General features: G+C 34.0%; 1 protein-coding gene across 2 annotated transcripts in view; it reads left to right on the top strand.

Moving 5' to 3' along the window:
- Positions 1–13,154, top strand: part of LOC145680682 (sedoheptulokinase-like) — a 43,741-nt gene extending 30,587 nt beyond the window's left edge. For both annotated transcript variants that reach the window (XM_081751572.1, XM_081751573.1), the window contains exons 4-7: positions 1,157–1,300; positions 2,047–2,242; positions 4,771–4,948; positions 8,644–13,154. In XM_081751572.1, coding sequence (XP_081607698.1) covers positions 1,157–1,300; positions 2,047–2,242; positions 4,771–4,948; positions 8,644–8,655 — 530 coding nt within the window. In that variant the 3' untranslated portion in view covers positions 8,656–13,154. The remainder of the gene's footprint in view (positions 1–1,156; positions 1,301–2,046; positions 2,243–4,770; positions 4,949–8,643) is intronic.
- The last annotated feature ends 1,851 nt before the right edge of the window (positions 13,155–15,005 follow it).

Raw genomic sequence — 15,005 nt, 5'->3', positions numbered from 1 at the left:
TTGAGTATTGACAAACATCTCAAATAATAATAATGAATCGAAACAAAAATTATGTAATGCCGTAACTAGTTACTTAGGTAACTTGTTTAGAATAATTCAGCAGATATTGATTTAAAAGTTTAGTATGATAATTCATAAGCTGAATATTCGGCAGTCGGTTTTGTAATTCTTCACGTAAATTAATGGGATGCTAAATTTGAATGAAACATGGATACCTTATTGAAACTTAGTCTGAACTGTTACAAAGCTTAGATGTCGCGATTAAGAATAAAGCAGACAAATCTTACGTTCTGAGTCACCGTAGCCTTAATATCAGAGAGCAGATGAATGGTGGCTGTTCGATACGGCTCAACAGGTTTGATCCTCGGTCGTATGAGTTTGTTACGTCCGTAGTTTTTTCTTCTTTCTTCGATGTTCTCCCGTTTATCTCTTCGTTTCATCAATTTTTCCATAATCATTGTTTGTAAATATCGTATGTTCCCTTTAGCTACAGGAACGTTATATATTTCATGCCTTTTACGATCCGATCACATTTGTTGTTTCATATAGAAAGCAGTGTAATGACGGCATAAAATTAATACCAGAACCAGAAACTAACAAATAAAAAGTTAGATTAGTAATGTGATCGACAGTAATCATTTAGAAGCTTTAAAATTAGATAAATTGGATTCTGGCACGCACGAGAGCACAAATATTTGAAAAGTACAAGAAGAACAGGCTTTTGAATTACGTTATTTGCGAATATTCGAGTTTCTTTATGACGACATAATGTTTGTGAATAGCGAGTCGTAGTATAGGTAACCAAAATTATGCAGATTTAATTACTTGGGCGCAGAGCTTTGTTGCACTTCAATTGTATGGTGTTGATGCCCGTAACATACCAAAATTATACTTGATTTTTTTTTTATCTTGTTGTCCTAAAATATCCTAAAAATAAAATAACTTACCAACTAACATATTAGGTGATCAATTACTTTATACATTTATGAGGAAGATAAAATAAGGGATAACTAATGTTTTATTCGTCTGATTTCCATACTAGCTTCTGTCTTCTACTTAACAGAAAATATACTGTCATACTTTCACATAATGAGCTGTTGAAGTATATTTCTTTTTATAGGCTTATTTTTTTAAATTGAAATATTTTTTATTTCAGAAATCATGCCAGTGGAATATTTTCCCTACTTTGGAGGCAAATATTTGGCTGTGGGTGCATCTTTGAATGGTGGGAATGCTTTAGCACATTTTGTTCGACTCCTGCAACAGTGGACTGTAGAGTTGGGCTTTAACGTTCCTCAGTGTAAGTATATTACACAGTAAAAGGTTCAAATTAGCAGGGCTGGATGGGATTTTTTTAGTTATATGATAAAAGTAACTACCATCCCAAGTAAATTTAGTTTCTTGCCTGCGTAAAATTATTGTCTTAGATGATTAATTTTGCAGTATTTTAAAATTATTTTCTTGCAGAAAAGTAGTTACTTTTTTCCCTACAGATCATGCCTCAGTAGCTTTGGCAGAATCAAATAGGATGAATTTAAACATTTAAGCCAAGAAGGATTAATATGTGTAAAATATTAAAAGTCACCTGAAAATCTTGATATGTTGTAAAATTCATGTTAAATACTCTGAAATTCACCTCTTCAGCAGGACATGTTTTAGAATAGAATAAGATGTAGTGGTAAATAATTTAATATGGAAATAAAAGGATGCTAAACTTCTTCTCATTACCGATTCAGCTTTACTGCTTTGTAGGCCCGTGGAAACTGTACTTCACTAATAGTTGAATCCAAAGCCACGCAATTAGAAGCACTCTTTATTATAAAATCGTATGGATGTACCAGCTGGTTGGGTGACTTAATATTGGTAAAAAATCGAACTGGATAGTTTAGTGGTTAACTCACTGGTACATAAATAAGACGCGGGTTCGACTTTCGATCCAGTCAAATATTTTTCACTTTGAATTTTGTTATTCATGGTACTTCTGCGTCAACAGTAATAATAATAATATCTCAATTTTTAATTACTTTTTTCTTTTTAACTATATAGCTAAGATTTGGGAAAAGATTTTAACAATTGCTGCTGACGATAGTGCTGTTTCATCTCTGCACATAATTCCAACATTGTTTGGTGAGCGCCATATACCAGAGCAAAATGCAACAGTTACAAATATTGACCCAGGAAACATTAGCCTCGCCCAAGTTACACGCGCACTCTGCCATGGTGTAGTTGAAAATTTACATAGGTGAGTACCTACTGGAATGTATGTCTCCATACATAGTCTAGTACATAAGCAAAATTGATTAATTATACATAATAATATTTCGGTAGGAATACTTTGGCCTTCGTCTTTTTGTATGTTGTTGTATGTTCGTCTGTCCTTGTACCTTCATCGCTACACGAGGAAATGGCAAGTGGCAGGAAAATACTTGTTTTCACATGTATATTGATGATCGCGCTACAGTAAACTTTCACGCACAAAATGCGTAATAAAATAGAAGCATTAATGCGAAAAAATATTAGTATTAGAGAAAATGATAAACATAGCTATACAAAGCAGGGACAGGTAGTGTACAGTTCTGTAAACCAGCTCTTGAAAAATGAAATGAAATGAAATCTTTGAGTTTTATGTTCAGGAGGCAAGACAATGTGGTGAGGAACGACTTTGGATTGTATTTTAGTTTAGCGTCTTTTTCAGCATCGAAGCTATACGAGACGTAAACCTACAGCTTAATGTGTATAGCTGTTCGCCGCGGAATTCGAATAACATGAACTCCCACTGGAAATTGAACCTGGGTCTCCCACGCCAAGACGCATACGCTAACCATATAGCCACGAGGGAGCTTTGGTGGGGAATGGGCTATGCAGTGACGGTTAAATCCACCAATTGCTTCGGATTCAAGTCCCAGTCGGAGCTCACGTTAATGGTAGGCCCCATCCTTCATGCTCAATGTTGCATAAGAAATTTAAAAGAGAGAAAATACATTATGCTTTTTAGAAAGTCATACACTTCTGGTCATAAAAACTTTACGGGTTTTTAGAGCATAATTTCAAAAATTTCATCCTAGATATTTTCCAGTTTCTTTGAGTCTGCATACATGGAAATGCAGTTTCCCTACCTTGTATCAGAGAGAGAAACATAATAGTATGTAAGAAGAATAAACCCTGTTGTTGTTCTACCAATTAAATATATATTTGGCACATAGAATATAATCACAAGTTGAAAACTGGCATACTGAGAAATAGATAATCCAAGCCTGCGGAGTGCTTAGGACCGCCATTAACAGGAGAGGGGGGTTCGCAGTAATAGCTTTGTGGTAATAGGTAAGATGGCTTAACTGTATCCATCGTTTTGTTGAGAATGAATATGCATGAATGAATGAAATAAAATCATAAAATATATTACGGATATATGATATAGTACTTTAGAATGTATGTATTACCCAAATAAAGTTACAACTCCTATTTTTGTCTTTAATGTATACCCTTTAAGAGAGAACAAATAGAAATATGTTCTTTGCTAATTACTACTACTACAGTAATTCGCGCAGCGGGAATCATTATAGAAAAAAGAAATCCATTATTACATTAGTTAATCAATATTAATACAACTACAGTTATAAAGTATAACATTGTTTTACATCATGCATGTGTTTTTCATTATTCTTAAATATCATTCATGTTTGTTGTTACCTACAACTTAACATACACCTCGGAAAACTGTAGCGTTCGATTTCTCTTTGTAATTAACGGAGTAACTTTATGGTATAACGAACTTGAAGATTCATCACATCAAAGGAAACCTTCCTCATTGGCTTTTATTCCCTACAGAATTGATTTGGATTATTACCCATCTACCTACGAAGGTCTTTCTTATAGTATTATCTTCTCTTCTTGGTCTCTTTATAAATCATCTTTGTCCGGTCTCTCCGATTACAACTCTGTTCACTGTCTTCACTGGTTTGGAGGCTAGTGTATGTGCCTTTCGTGAATGTGGTCTCGGGTTCGATTCCTGGCGGGTGAGCATTAAATACATTACAGTGGGTTGTATTCCATCTTAAGCTACAGGAGAGTACCCCTCATATAGCCTCAGTGCTGTAAAGGGACGCTAAACTTCAACAAAGAAGGAAGTAATAAAACTCTGTGCGTGCATTACACGTGTATTCTCTTGATCGCGACGTGTCCTGCCCAAAGAGCACGTCTCGTGATATTATCCGTGTCAAATCATTATGCAAATTACGGAACCACGCCATATTTATTTTAAAAAAAGTCTAGATACATAAGCATATGTAGAAAGAATGTATACTAACGATTCTTGTTTTTTCGTATTATTTTTAGCATTAAAAGTCGTATTATTTTTATCACGTGACTGCATTTCAAAATGATGCCCATCTGGACACTGAATAGTTACTTTTCTGTTCTTTAATTTTCCTTTTCTTTTTTGTTGCCCTTCTCCTTGTATGATGAAGCTTTTTGCGAAAGTATATTGTGTTTCTGTTGTATATTATGTAAAATTATTTACGGTTTTATAGTCCAACTCATGAGATGCGAGAATAAAAAAAAAAAAAAAAATAAAATAAAATAAAAAAAAATAAAAAATAAAAATAAAAATAAATAAATAAAGAAAAAAGCCATCTACATTCATATTGAAGATCCTAGATGTACTGTAAATTCACACTTTTAAAACTATTGAGAACATAATAATACGTTGTAGATTTTTACAGTAGATTTGATTAAATTTTTAGAATTTCTATTCTTACGTTTGCTTTATAGCATGGTGCCTCGGGAGATGCTCCTCACTTCAAATATCAAACGCATCATTGGTATTGGATCTGCTTTGACAAGGAATAAAGTTCTACAGAAGGAGGTAGAACAGCAGTACCAACTTCCAGTTCTCATAGCTCCAGGACATGACGCTGCACTAGGAGCAGCATTGGTTGGAGTTTCAAAGGTTGGAAAGTTTCTGTGCTGTAGCCTAGTTTTATCAACAAAACGTAATTTTATTTTATTAAGAAAAAAATGTAAGGAACAAATATTATTATACATGTCTAAATATAATTGCTCTGCTTGTACAATCCGCGGCAAAAAACCTGCAACATGAGAATGTAAGTTTATTGTGATACCACGCCTAACAGCACAGGTAATCAACATAACGTCTAAATGGCACGAATCACGCCAGGATAAACCTCGGCGTCCTCCCGTGAACACTTATTTTGGAGCAAAAGACTTCGTCATTTCACAATAAACTTACATGATTATGTTGCAGGTTTTTTGCCGCTGATTGTACAATATAACCATTATCATGCATACCCTCATGCGAGAGGTAATGAAAAATGTTTTTTGCTAAGCCAAGCCTTTAACTTATTGTAAGGTTTGAGACTGCAATGCTTTGAACAGAAATTACTTTAACACTAAAATAACATATTTCGTAGTAACTGGGATACTGTTGACAACCGTACTTTTAAACGATTTATAACGTATATGTGAATTAAAATTTACAGAATTTATGACTTTTATATTTAGATATATTTCATGTATCCTTCCACATCAGATCTACCACATCATGATATCCATAGTTTCAGATTTTTGAAAGTTAGTACTGTTACCTTCATAGGGATAAGTAACGAATATATTAGTATATGAATCATTACAAGTGCAAGGGTAGTTTCCGTTGTATAGAGGTGCATTTACGAAATAAATATCCCGATACGAGGCGCATCCAGAAAGTAAGTTTCCCTAGGGCGGCAAACACAAAAGACACTGTGATATTGAAACATTTATTGTCACAAATACAACACAGATGACACGCATTTCAACATTTGCACCAACGGAATTCAGATCTTGTCATGCCGTGGGACCAACTTCTGTATTCCGAGGTCATCCAAGTCAGCCTCTTGGAGTGGAACCAGTGTATGACAACCGTCTGCAATGCTTTATCATAATCGAATTGCCTTATGAACAGGAATATATTGACGTGTATCAAACACGTCCCAGTGGAACGAGTGTAGATATATTGTCACCCGCCGCATAGCCCGGATCTTGCTCTGAGCGATTTTCATGTCGTCGTCTTCTCAAGAAATTCCTGTCTGGTAAGTATTTTAATAATGATGAACAATCACAGTCGGCTGTCATACTCCCAAACGACCGAGTTTTACGACATCGGAATAAAAATGTTGATCCCACAATAAATAGCAAGTGTCTGTATTCCGGTAGTGAATATGTTGGGAAATAATGTAACCTGTACTGTATCTGTAGCAATAAATATTTCAATTTTCTTTGAAACTTAAATTATGTATAGAAGCATAAGTACTTCAGAAGTAAATGTGTGTATTAGCCCAATAAATGTTAGTTTTCTCTGATTTGGTAGGTTAAGAACAGCACAATGAACAGCAAGTCAGTTGTGGTTTCTTTATATTGTGAGGGTTATACTAAAAGTAATGCTTGTTAGCTCGTAGTTTGTTTATTAACAGAGACACAGAAGTGAAGTTATACAGGCACATGCACCAAATCTTTGTGCTCAAAATGTCACTGTTCAAAATATGATAATGTTGTTGCACCCAACATACTTCCGCCACCTTTTAACTACTTCTGAAAAGCATAAGAAAAGAAGGAAACAAGTGAGTGTCGTTTTACATTGTGACTACATAGTTTGTTACTTCCAAACTATGCGAGTCTAATATTGAAACCGGAAAAGAGTAGTAGTAAATTTTACCACTTCCGTTTTAAGCATAAATATGTGAGTGAAGACATTACCTTTATTTGAGATGCTGAATCGATTCCTAGAAGAAGTTTGTCATCTGTTACCGTTTTTGTTCTATGACGATCAACGTTGAAACCGGAAGTGGTTCATTTCTACTACTTCCAGTTTGAATAAAGGGGGAGATTAGGCGTATCCTTGAGATACTGAATCAATTCCAAAAACAGCTTTTCCCTATCTCTTAACCGTTTTTGTTCTGACAATTAATATTGAAACCGGAAGTAATAAGTTACTACCACTTTCGGTGTTAGTAGAGAGATGCAGGTGTTACCTTTTCATCAGACTCAAAATCGATTCCAAAAACTACTTGTCGTTATCTGTTGTTACCATTTCGTTGTATGACGGTTAACGTTAAAACCGAAAGCGGTTAATTTGTACCACTTGAGATTAGAATAGAAAGTTAACGGATAAGAAGGAACTTATATTCTTGGGACACTTCATGTATTAAAAAAAATATTTAAAAAATTCTCGATATCTCTTAGTTTTTGCTCTGATATCTGTCAGCGGACGGACAGGCATATAGGTAGACATAGCCGTTCTGTAGGACATCCTATATCTATGCGTAGCATAGTTTGAAAGTCTAAAGCTGTAAAGTACTCTATTATGCGTGGTTTAAAAAAAAAAAAAAAAAAAAAAAAAAAAAAAAAAAAAAAAAAACCTGTACCCCGAAAGCATCTTCCTTGCATCAAAGAGGTGAAATGTAATGCCACAAGTTCAAGTGTGTAAGGAGCATGGGAAACAACTGACTACACTATTGTTGTAAATGATGGGCTTGTGGCTAGTGATATATAGGCCCTAGTATTATCACAAAGCATTGTAGTGACATGATGATTTTTTACAGATGGGTATCATCTAACGTTTTTTTGGAATCTTGTAAATGACGTAATGTAATGCTGGTTCTTCACTGTTGAGCTATGTTAAGCTGAATAAGAGTTTTACTTACTGTCTCATCATGACATGAGTTCAAATGTAATATATTGCGCAGATATTTGCAATTTTACGGTTGGATTGAAGTTAAGTGTCACTTTCAGCAGAGGTGCCAGCATCAGTGATATGGTAATCTAGGTGGTATTTCTGGGTCATGCTTAAATAAATCAATTGGTTTAGGAAAGGGGTTTCTTTTGGACACGGTTCAGACATTTATGACAGGTCTTTATGAACATGTAGAAGAACGACATAAATAACATTCGTTTTTATTTTAAAAAACGAAAAGAAAGAAAGAAAAAAATCATGGCGGAACACACAATACATCAATAGTAGAAGTGGCTTTAGTAAAGGGATGATTTTCTTTGCCTGTAAAGAAACCAGAAAATCCCGAATTTCACCTTCATAATGAAAAAGCATTATTTGGAGCTGAATAATGGTTATTAATTCTAAATAAATAAAATAATCATCCCAGTAAAAGTGATAATTTTCAGGTAATTCTAAACTTCCGGAAACCCTATCATTTCCCGAAGAAAGTTGAGTTTTAGGAATAAACTGAAAATTCTATTTGACAACTATTTCTTTGTTTCAAATTGGTCCAGTATTATATTATATTATTATTATTATTATTATTATTATTATTATTAAGATTATTATTATCGTAAAATTAACCGTGTTCCGGAACTTCAACCAGAAACTGAATGAAGGCGCCTCTTTGCCCATCATTTGTTCTAAGATATCGGCTTTAGCATAAGTGGGTTCAGTAAGGACTTCCAGTACCGTATGTTAATGAGAAAGATAATTACAACAACAATCCTATAAAGAAAAAATCAGTACTAATTATGTCTTCAAGCACCATATAACTGAACTGTGACTGGTCAATGAAGTAAAAAATCTTGTGTAATTGTTTCTTTGACATTCTTTCACATTCTTCTTTTTCTAACACATCTTTGTTTTTATTTCAGATTACAGATTAACATGCAGAACAACAAGCTTCTTAATCAAAAGACGCATTTTTGCTTGCCACTTAAAATGACCGTGATATTGAGGGCAAAATATACAAATCAAAATTATCTTCATTATGCTTATATTTGTCAGTAGTTTGTTGGTATCAAAATGTTTTACTAGTCAATATAGTTTCTATGGCTTGTATGTATGTGTGTGTGTAGAGATTATATTCTGTTTTATTTCATTTTTAAAGTATTTTCGATTGTTTATTATAAAGTAGAAGTTCTTTTATTCAGAGCAATATATTTTTGGTGAGTTAAGATTTTATGAATATATCTAGATTGTTTTTAGCTTTGATAATTTATATATTAGTTATTTTAGCAGAAATTGTTGTAAATGATTTATATAGCACTAGCCAGTCAGTAATTAGGGAAGAAACTGACCAGTGGGTAATAGATTTGAAAAGACAATAGAGCTCATTGGTGCGTTATCTTTAGTCTTCTAGCCCTTGGTTTATATAGGAAATTACTTTTCTTTTCTGTGTAATAAACAATGATCTGATTTGTCCCATGTCCCACTATTATGAATCATGGTCTGATGGGGGACTTCCTACGCCAACTTCAAATTGAATTCAGATCAGCGCGCACTATAAGCAAGCGCACTGCATTTGGCTACTTAGGAGAACTGATAGCTGTAGTATGTTCGTATTGGGCAGACTCATATATTATTTTTAACAATATATATATTGTGGTGATTAAATGTTAGATATTTCTTAGTGTAGTTTATTAAGTGTACTATATAAAAATTCAACCTACCGTTTTCTGTAGAAACTCTATATATAAGTAATACCTTTATAACAACAGCTCTTACTTTAGGGATTAAAAAGTTAATTCCTTACGACTTATTACATAATGTTCTGGAAATAGTATGGTAATAATCTTCGTTGAGTAATTTCATATCATCAACTATATACAAGCGAATATCAGTATGTTTTTGCCTTCGTATAAAAGCAGCTAAATCAGATCAATGGAACTTGCAGAACTTCTTCTTCTTTTCTATGTATACTCAGTACGCAGAGCGATACACTTTTCCAAGCAATAAGTGAGGTTACGCAGACCATTATTGAAATACACCGTTATGGCTTTAAAACGACTACTCACATTTGAAATCACCTGACTCTCTGTTGAGAAATGTCGACCCTTCAGTGACTTCTTCAGTTTTGGAAATAAGACAGTCGGAAAGATCAAAATCTAATGAGTAAAGGAGATGGAGGAATTTGCAAACACACTGCCTGACAGATGCAATTGTTTCGGGAGCTTTGTGAACTGATGCATTATCTACCTATAACAGCGCATTTTTTTTTTTTTTTTTTTTCGACAGTTTCTGCTTTAGCATATTACACGTTCCTCCCTCTAGTCACACACACACACACAGAATTACTAGTAATTTCCGTTGACGTTGTGGGAGTCGATAATAGATAAAAGTCTACATCTTTACAATCTTAGAATATTAACAGAATGATCTTTTTTACAGTGATAAATACGGGTCTTTTAAGGATGTCTAAGTCTGTTTTCTCTTCTTACTTGTAGCCTTGATCTCTGGCTCATCACAGTACATTCAGTTCTTGTCCATTGTCAGAAATACGCAGAAAGTCATTCTTGTTGAGCGTCAGTATCTCTGAATAGACGACAGCAATCCTAGTACTCTTCGTGCTGATATCTTAAGATAGATACAGATGGTTGTGTAGCATAGAAGATATTAAATTGTAATTAATCCTTAATATAACCACAGTTGCATTGATAGTAATGAGTGAGTCGAGTGAGTTGATCACTTCCGGAGACAGTGAAAGTACTAGATATCAAAAGTTACACTTTCGGCTTCAAACATTATGGTTGCAAAGGTGTTCTTTAAATTTGGACCAAAAATACAATTCTCTCTTTCACTGTAATGTTTATAGGTCTACAGAAAACATAAGCACTGTAAATTTCGTATAGGTGTTTTAGAACCCACCGGAAACAAATGGAGTTGAACAACTGTCGGAAGTACTCATGCTTGACTCATCCATTCTTCAGTCTTGTAGGATAAACTCTTCAATTTGTTTCTCACCATATCGCAGTCTGTTTCAGAACTGGTTACTTTCTTTGGATTCGTCTTCAACGGTATTACAACCACGTTTGAAATGTCGTTTTCATGTTTTCACAGTGCCATAGAATAAGTCTTCTGCATAAACATTTCAATTTTATCGTGGTTGTCGTTGGCACCTGTGTTCTTAAATGGAGGACCTTATCACTGCCAGGTAATCAGTTGTATATAATCCTATTCCTTCCGCCCGTGTAAATGACGTAGCTCAGGGATCTTCATCGTGAAAACAGAAAAAAGATGCCTTTCTGGTCATATGCAATGTATCCTGAAAGTTTCATTAATGCTGTTCAGCTGCTTTTATGCGGAAAAAAAAAAAAATGATACTTCCTTGTTCTATAGTAAGGAAAAGCTTCAGTTTTTGTAAACTATATTTAAAGAGTTACTGTTTTACCTTAGACTTGCATGTTACTTTCCTATTCGGACCAAGTTTTGCAGCCAATATTTCAATCTGCGAACTTCTTCGAGGCTTTTAGCTTCTTATGATAAGTTTAAGTTTTTACAAATCTGGTGTAGATTTTGAATATTTAACAGGGAAGAAGCAAGATGTAGAAGCTTCGTACTCGTCTGTTATAAGAAGTTCGCGGCAACTTTAGTTAATGAAATACTGACAGTAAAAATTGGTCCGAATAAGAGGCGAACACGCATCTCGTAAGTTAAAACAGTTTCAAATTGTGTAAAAAAAAATTTGATCACTATTTTTCTTACGAAGATCTTTGTGTTAAAATATACAGGGTATAAACCTTTTGCAACGTATTTAATAAAAATGATAGATTATCGTATATTAAATATTGTAAATAAAGTAAAAATTATAAAGGAAATCATTAAATATAAATAGGGTAAACCTATTATAAAGGAAATCCAGGAAACGATAGATCGAATTTTTGAACACAGTAATAAATATATTTGCACTATTGATCCTATAATTCTAAAGCTTGCCAAACCATGTTTTCTGTGATAAATGAAAACTACAATATAGGAATAGCACAAAAAAACAAAGTCGCGCCCAACAAATATGAAGTATAAGTAGCGTGTTTTTTTACTGGGAGACTGCTGAATATTACAGTATTATGCTTATTGCTCAAACCGATCAGATAAGTTCTGTTGTGAAGAATGAAAATAATTTTATATGTCGATCTCTGGTACGTGAGTAAGCCGTTTGTAAGAATGAAAAAGGTCCTTGTTGGTGTGCTTCCAGAACTGGAAAACCGAAACTAAATAAGAAGCCGAAACTAGCGCGACCAAACAGACTTTGCCGATAATTTTGAAAACAATTGACCTAGTTTAAATTAATAACTAAAACTGAACTCAACTCCTAATGCAAGAGCCATTGGGGGCCAGGGCTACCAGCCGGTTTGTGGTACTCATACCTTTGGGGTCATGTATTGTGAGCACATTTAGCTTCCCTCGTCGTTGTTAACGCCGCAATGCCAACAGCATCTTGTGATTGCGAACGGGCACCGCTCTTCCCTCTGAGCAGATTCAACACTGATTGACATCGTTGATCTCGCGAAGAGCAGTAGTTCATTGCAGCTGCAAGGGCGTTTCCTGGTACAAATAATAAATGTATACAACTGTAATATTTTTTGAATATATGGGGTAAAAACAATTGCCATGATTAAGAATCTGCAGTAAATAAAATCAGTTAGGAACTTAATTGGTTAGAAAGGATCTAATATCCAGATGGTAGGAGATAAAAGTAAAATAGATCAGAGTGTCAAAGTACACAAGTATGTGTCAGCCTGACGGAAAATTCATCTTTTCACTAGTAAACGATGTTTACGTGATCACAATCACACCCAAATTTCAAATATTGAGCTTGTAATTGCAACATTTGTATGGCATTGTTATTTCTCACAGCTTGTTAGCAATTCTTTGTATGGGCGTACCAAGTAAGATCTTTTTCATTCTTCAAACAACCTTGTTTCAGTTCAGTTTCGTATTGAATCCTGTCGGGTGCGTTAGAGAGGAATGATTTCCAAACTGTGTATGTAAAGGCGTCCCAGAAGTTGTGAGAGTAATTTTATAATGTATTTACAATACTTCCTAGTAATTGAACAATATATTTACTTTGAGATCAACTTATGTTGCTACCCATAGCAATTTTTAAATTACGTAAGTTATTGTTTTTCGGGAATTCATGTACGAGCGTGTATTTGGATATTGTAAATTTGTGCATCGAAGAAAATGAATGTTTCACCGGCTTCCTACTCTTCCCTTCCATGTATTTTACATTTACCATTCCATTTCTGTTACATACTTTTTTTTCATTCGTAGTTTTAAACCTGTCTCCAATCATTTCGATCTCGTGAAAAATACTCTCTTTTAACGTACTTCCATGCTTAATTGTGACAACTATTCCAACTTTTTTTTTTTTTTTTTTTTTTTTTTTTTTACGTGGATATATCTTAGCTATTTTAGTTTCGATGCGGAATCTAATATAGGAAACACAACTTCAGAAACTCACAGTAAGGGACAGAAAAAACAAGTCTCAAGGCTTTTAAATAAATCGCCAGGTTATGACTTTTCCAGTTGCTAATTAATTTATAAATGCAACTTTGTATGTATTGGAGAAAAAATCATATAGCCTAATCAAACCCTATTATTAATTTAAGCTTACATATGTTGAAATAGGCTCATTTTAGGCTGCGATTCTATTAAATAGACTAATCAGACTCTAACGTTAATTTGGCTTTACTTTCATACTACATATTGGAATTCGGTGCGAGCGGTCCCGGGTTTGATTTTCGGTGGGGGACCGGTCAAAAAATGTAAAAAAGCTTCTTGACGCCAACCATCCTGAATGTGGTTTTCCTGTTTTTTTCTCATTTACACAAGGCAAATGCCAGGGTGGTACCTAACATAGGTCCAAGGCTGCTTCCTTCCCTTTCCCCAGATAGTGTGATCTCCGAGGGACCTCATCCTCGTACGTGACAGGCTAACTTGCCATAGATGCCGAAAGCCCAGAAATCTAAATCATGAATCCTATATATTGAAATTAACTTACTTGAGTACAATGTTATGAGTTTATTTTTTTTTTAACATATATAAACTTTATATAAAATAGGCGCTTTATGACACATGTTGAATCACCTCTCAAGGAGCAAGAACAAAAAATCCGTGAAAGCAAGTCAAGACCGAGTAGGAATACAATAAAACATATCGGGATTTCGGGAGAAAATGACTTAATCATGACACACAAAGTAAGTCCAATAAGCTATAAGAAGCTGTTTTGATAGGTTATTTGCCCTGCAAAGATGTTAGTCAATTTTGACTTTGGGAATAAACAAGAGTCAACATATTGTCATGATGACTTCTGATTCTCGAAAGGAGCGATGAGTTGTTTCTACAGAAATATGTGGAAAACTGATGAATACGTTTAGATTGTTGTGTCGAAAAACGTTAACAATATTTTTAGAAAGAAATTATATATATGTTCAGTAATAAATGCATCTCATTGTTGTATTTATATACACTTGTCAGTTCTGGGACGTTCTTGAATTATAATAAAAAAAAAAATATCTATTTCCTCTCATGCATTTAGTTTGATATGAGTATCATGGAAGCTAAGTAATATATCACCTTAACTACGAGAAAGTACTTTACGTAAGAAGGTAACAGTAAAAATACAATCTCCCCACTCTGCCTTAGTTCAGAACATATCATTGTTTCCAACACATCCTATTGTGCAGCAATAATAAGTATTCAGATGGGCATCTAAACTTATTCTGATTCGGTGTCTGTCTTGGACCACTTTTGTGTTGATCAAAGGTAAAGTTCATTTTTGATCAAGACAGTTATTGTGAGACAGATAAAAAGGGGACTTTTAGGTCACAAATACATATAAAAAAAAAGTGTTGGAATTAAATGTATAAAGCATGTGTACGGAAGTGTTCAAATCATATTATTAGTTGTAAAATGCTTGCTGTTTTTTTTTCTTATCTTAATTTCTATGATGTCTATATTGTTAAAACATTACTTTGGCAAATTCGGTATATTTATAAAATAATGAATTTACTTTATTGAAACTTATATCAGATCATGTGTTAACCATAAAATTTTTGCTTACACGTATGAATCTTCTGCATTTTATATACTATAGGATGCACGAAAGGAAAACTAATTTACTCAGCCTTTCCTTTTTCTATAGCAATTTCTACCTGTTAGAAAGACGATCAAATCTGCTTGTTAACCCATAGCTAGAAGTGCAGAAAAAGTAAACTCATTATATCTATTACAT

This window comes from Thermobia domestica, chromosome 3 (assembly GCF_964235325.1).
Source record: "Thermobia domestica chromosome 3, izTheDome1.hap1.1, whole genome shotgun sequence".
NCBI lineage: Eukaryota > Metazoa > Arthropoda > Insecta > Zygentoma > Lepismatidae > Thermobia > Thermobia domestica.
The sequence above is the reverse complement of the archived record's forward strand: the minus strand, read 5'-3'. Positions and strand labels throughout refer to the sequence as shown.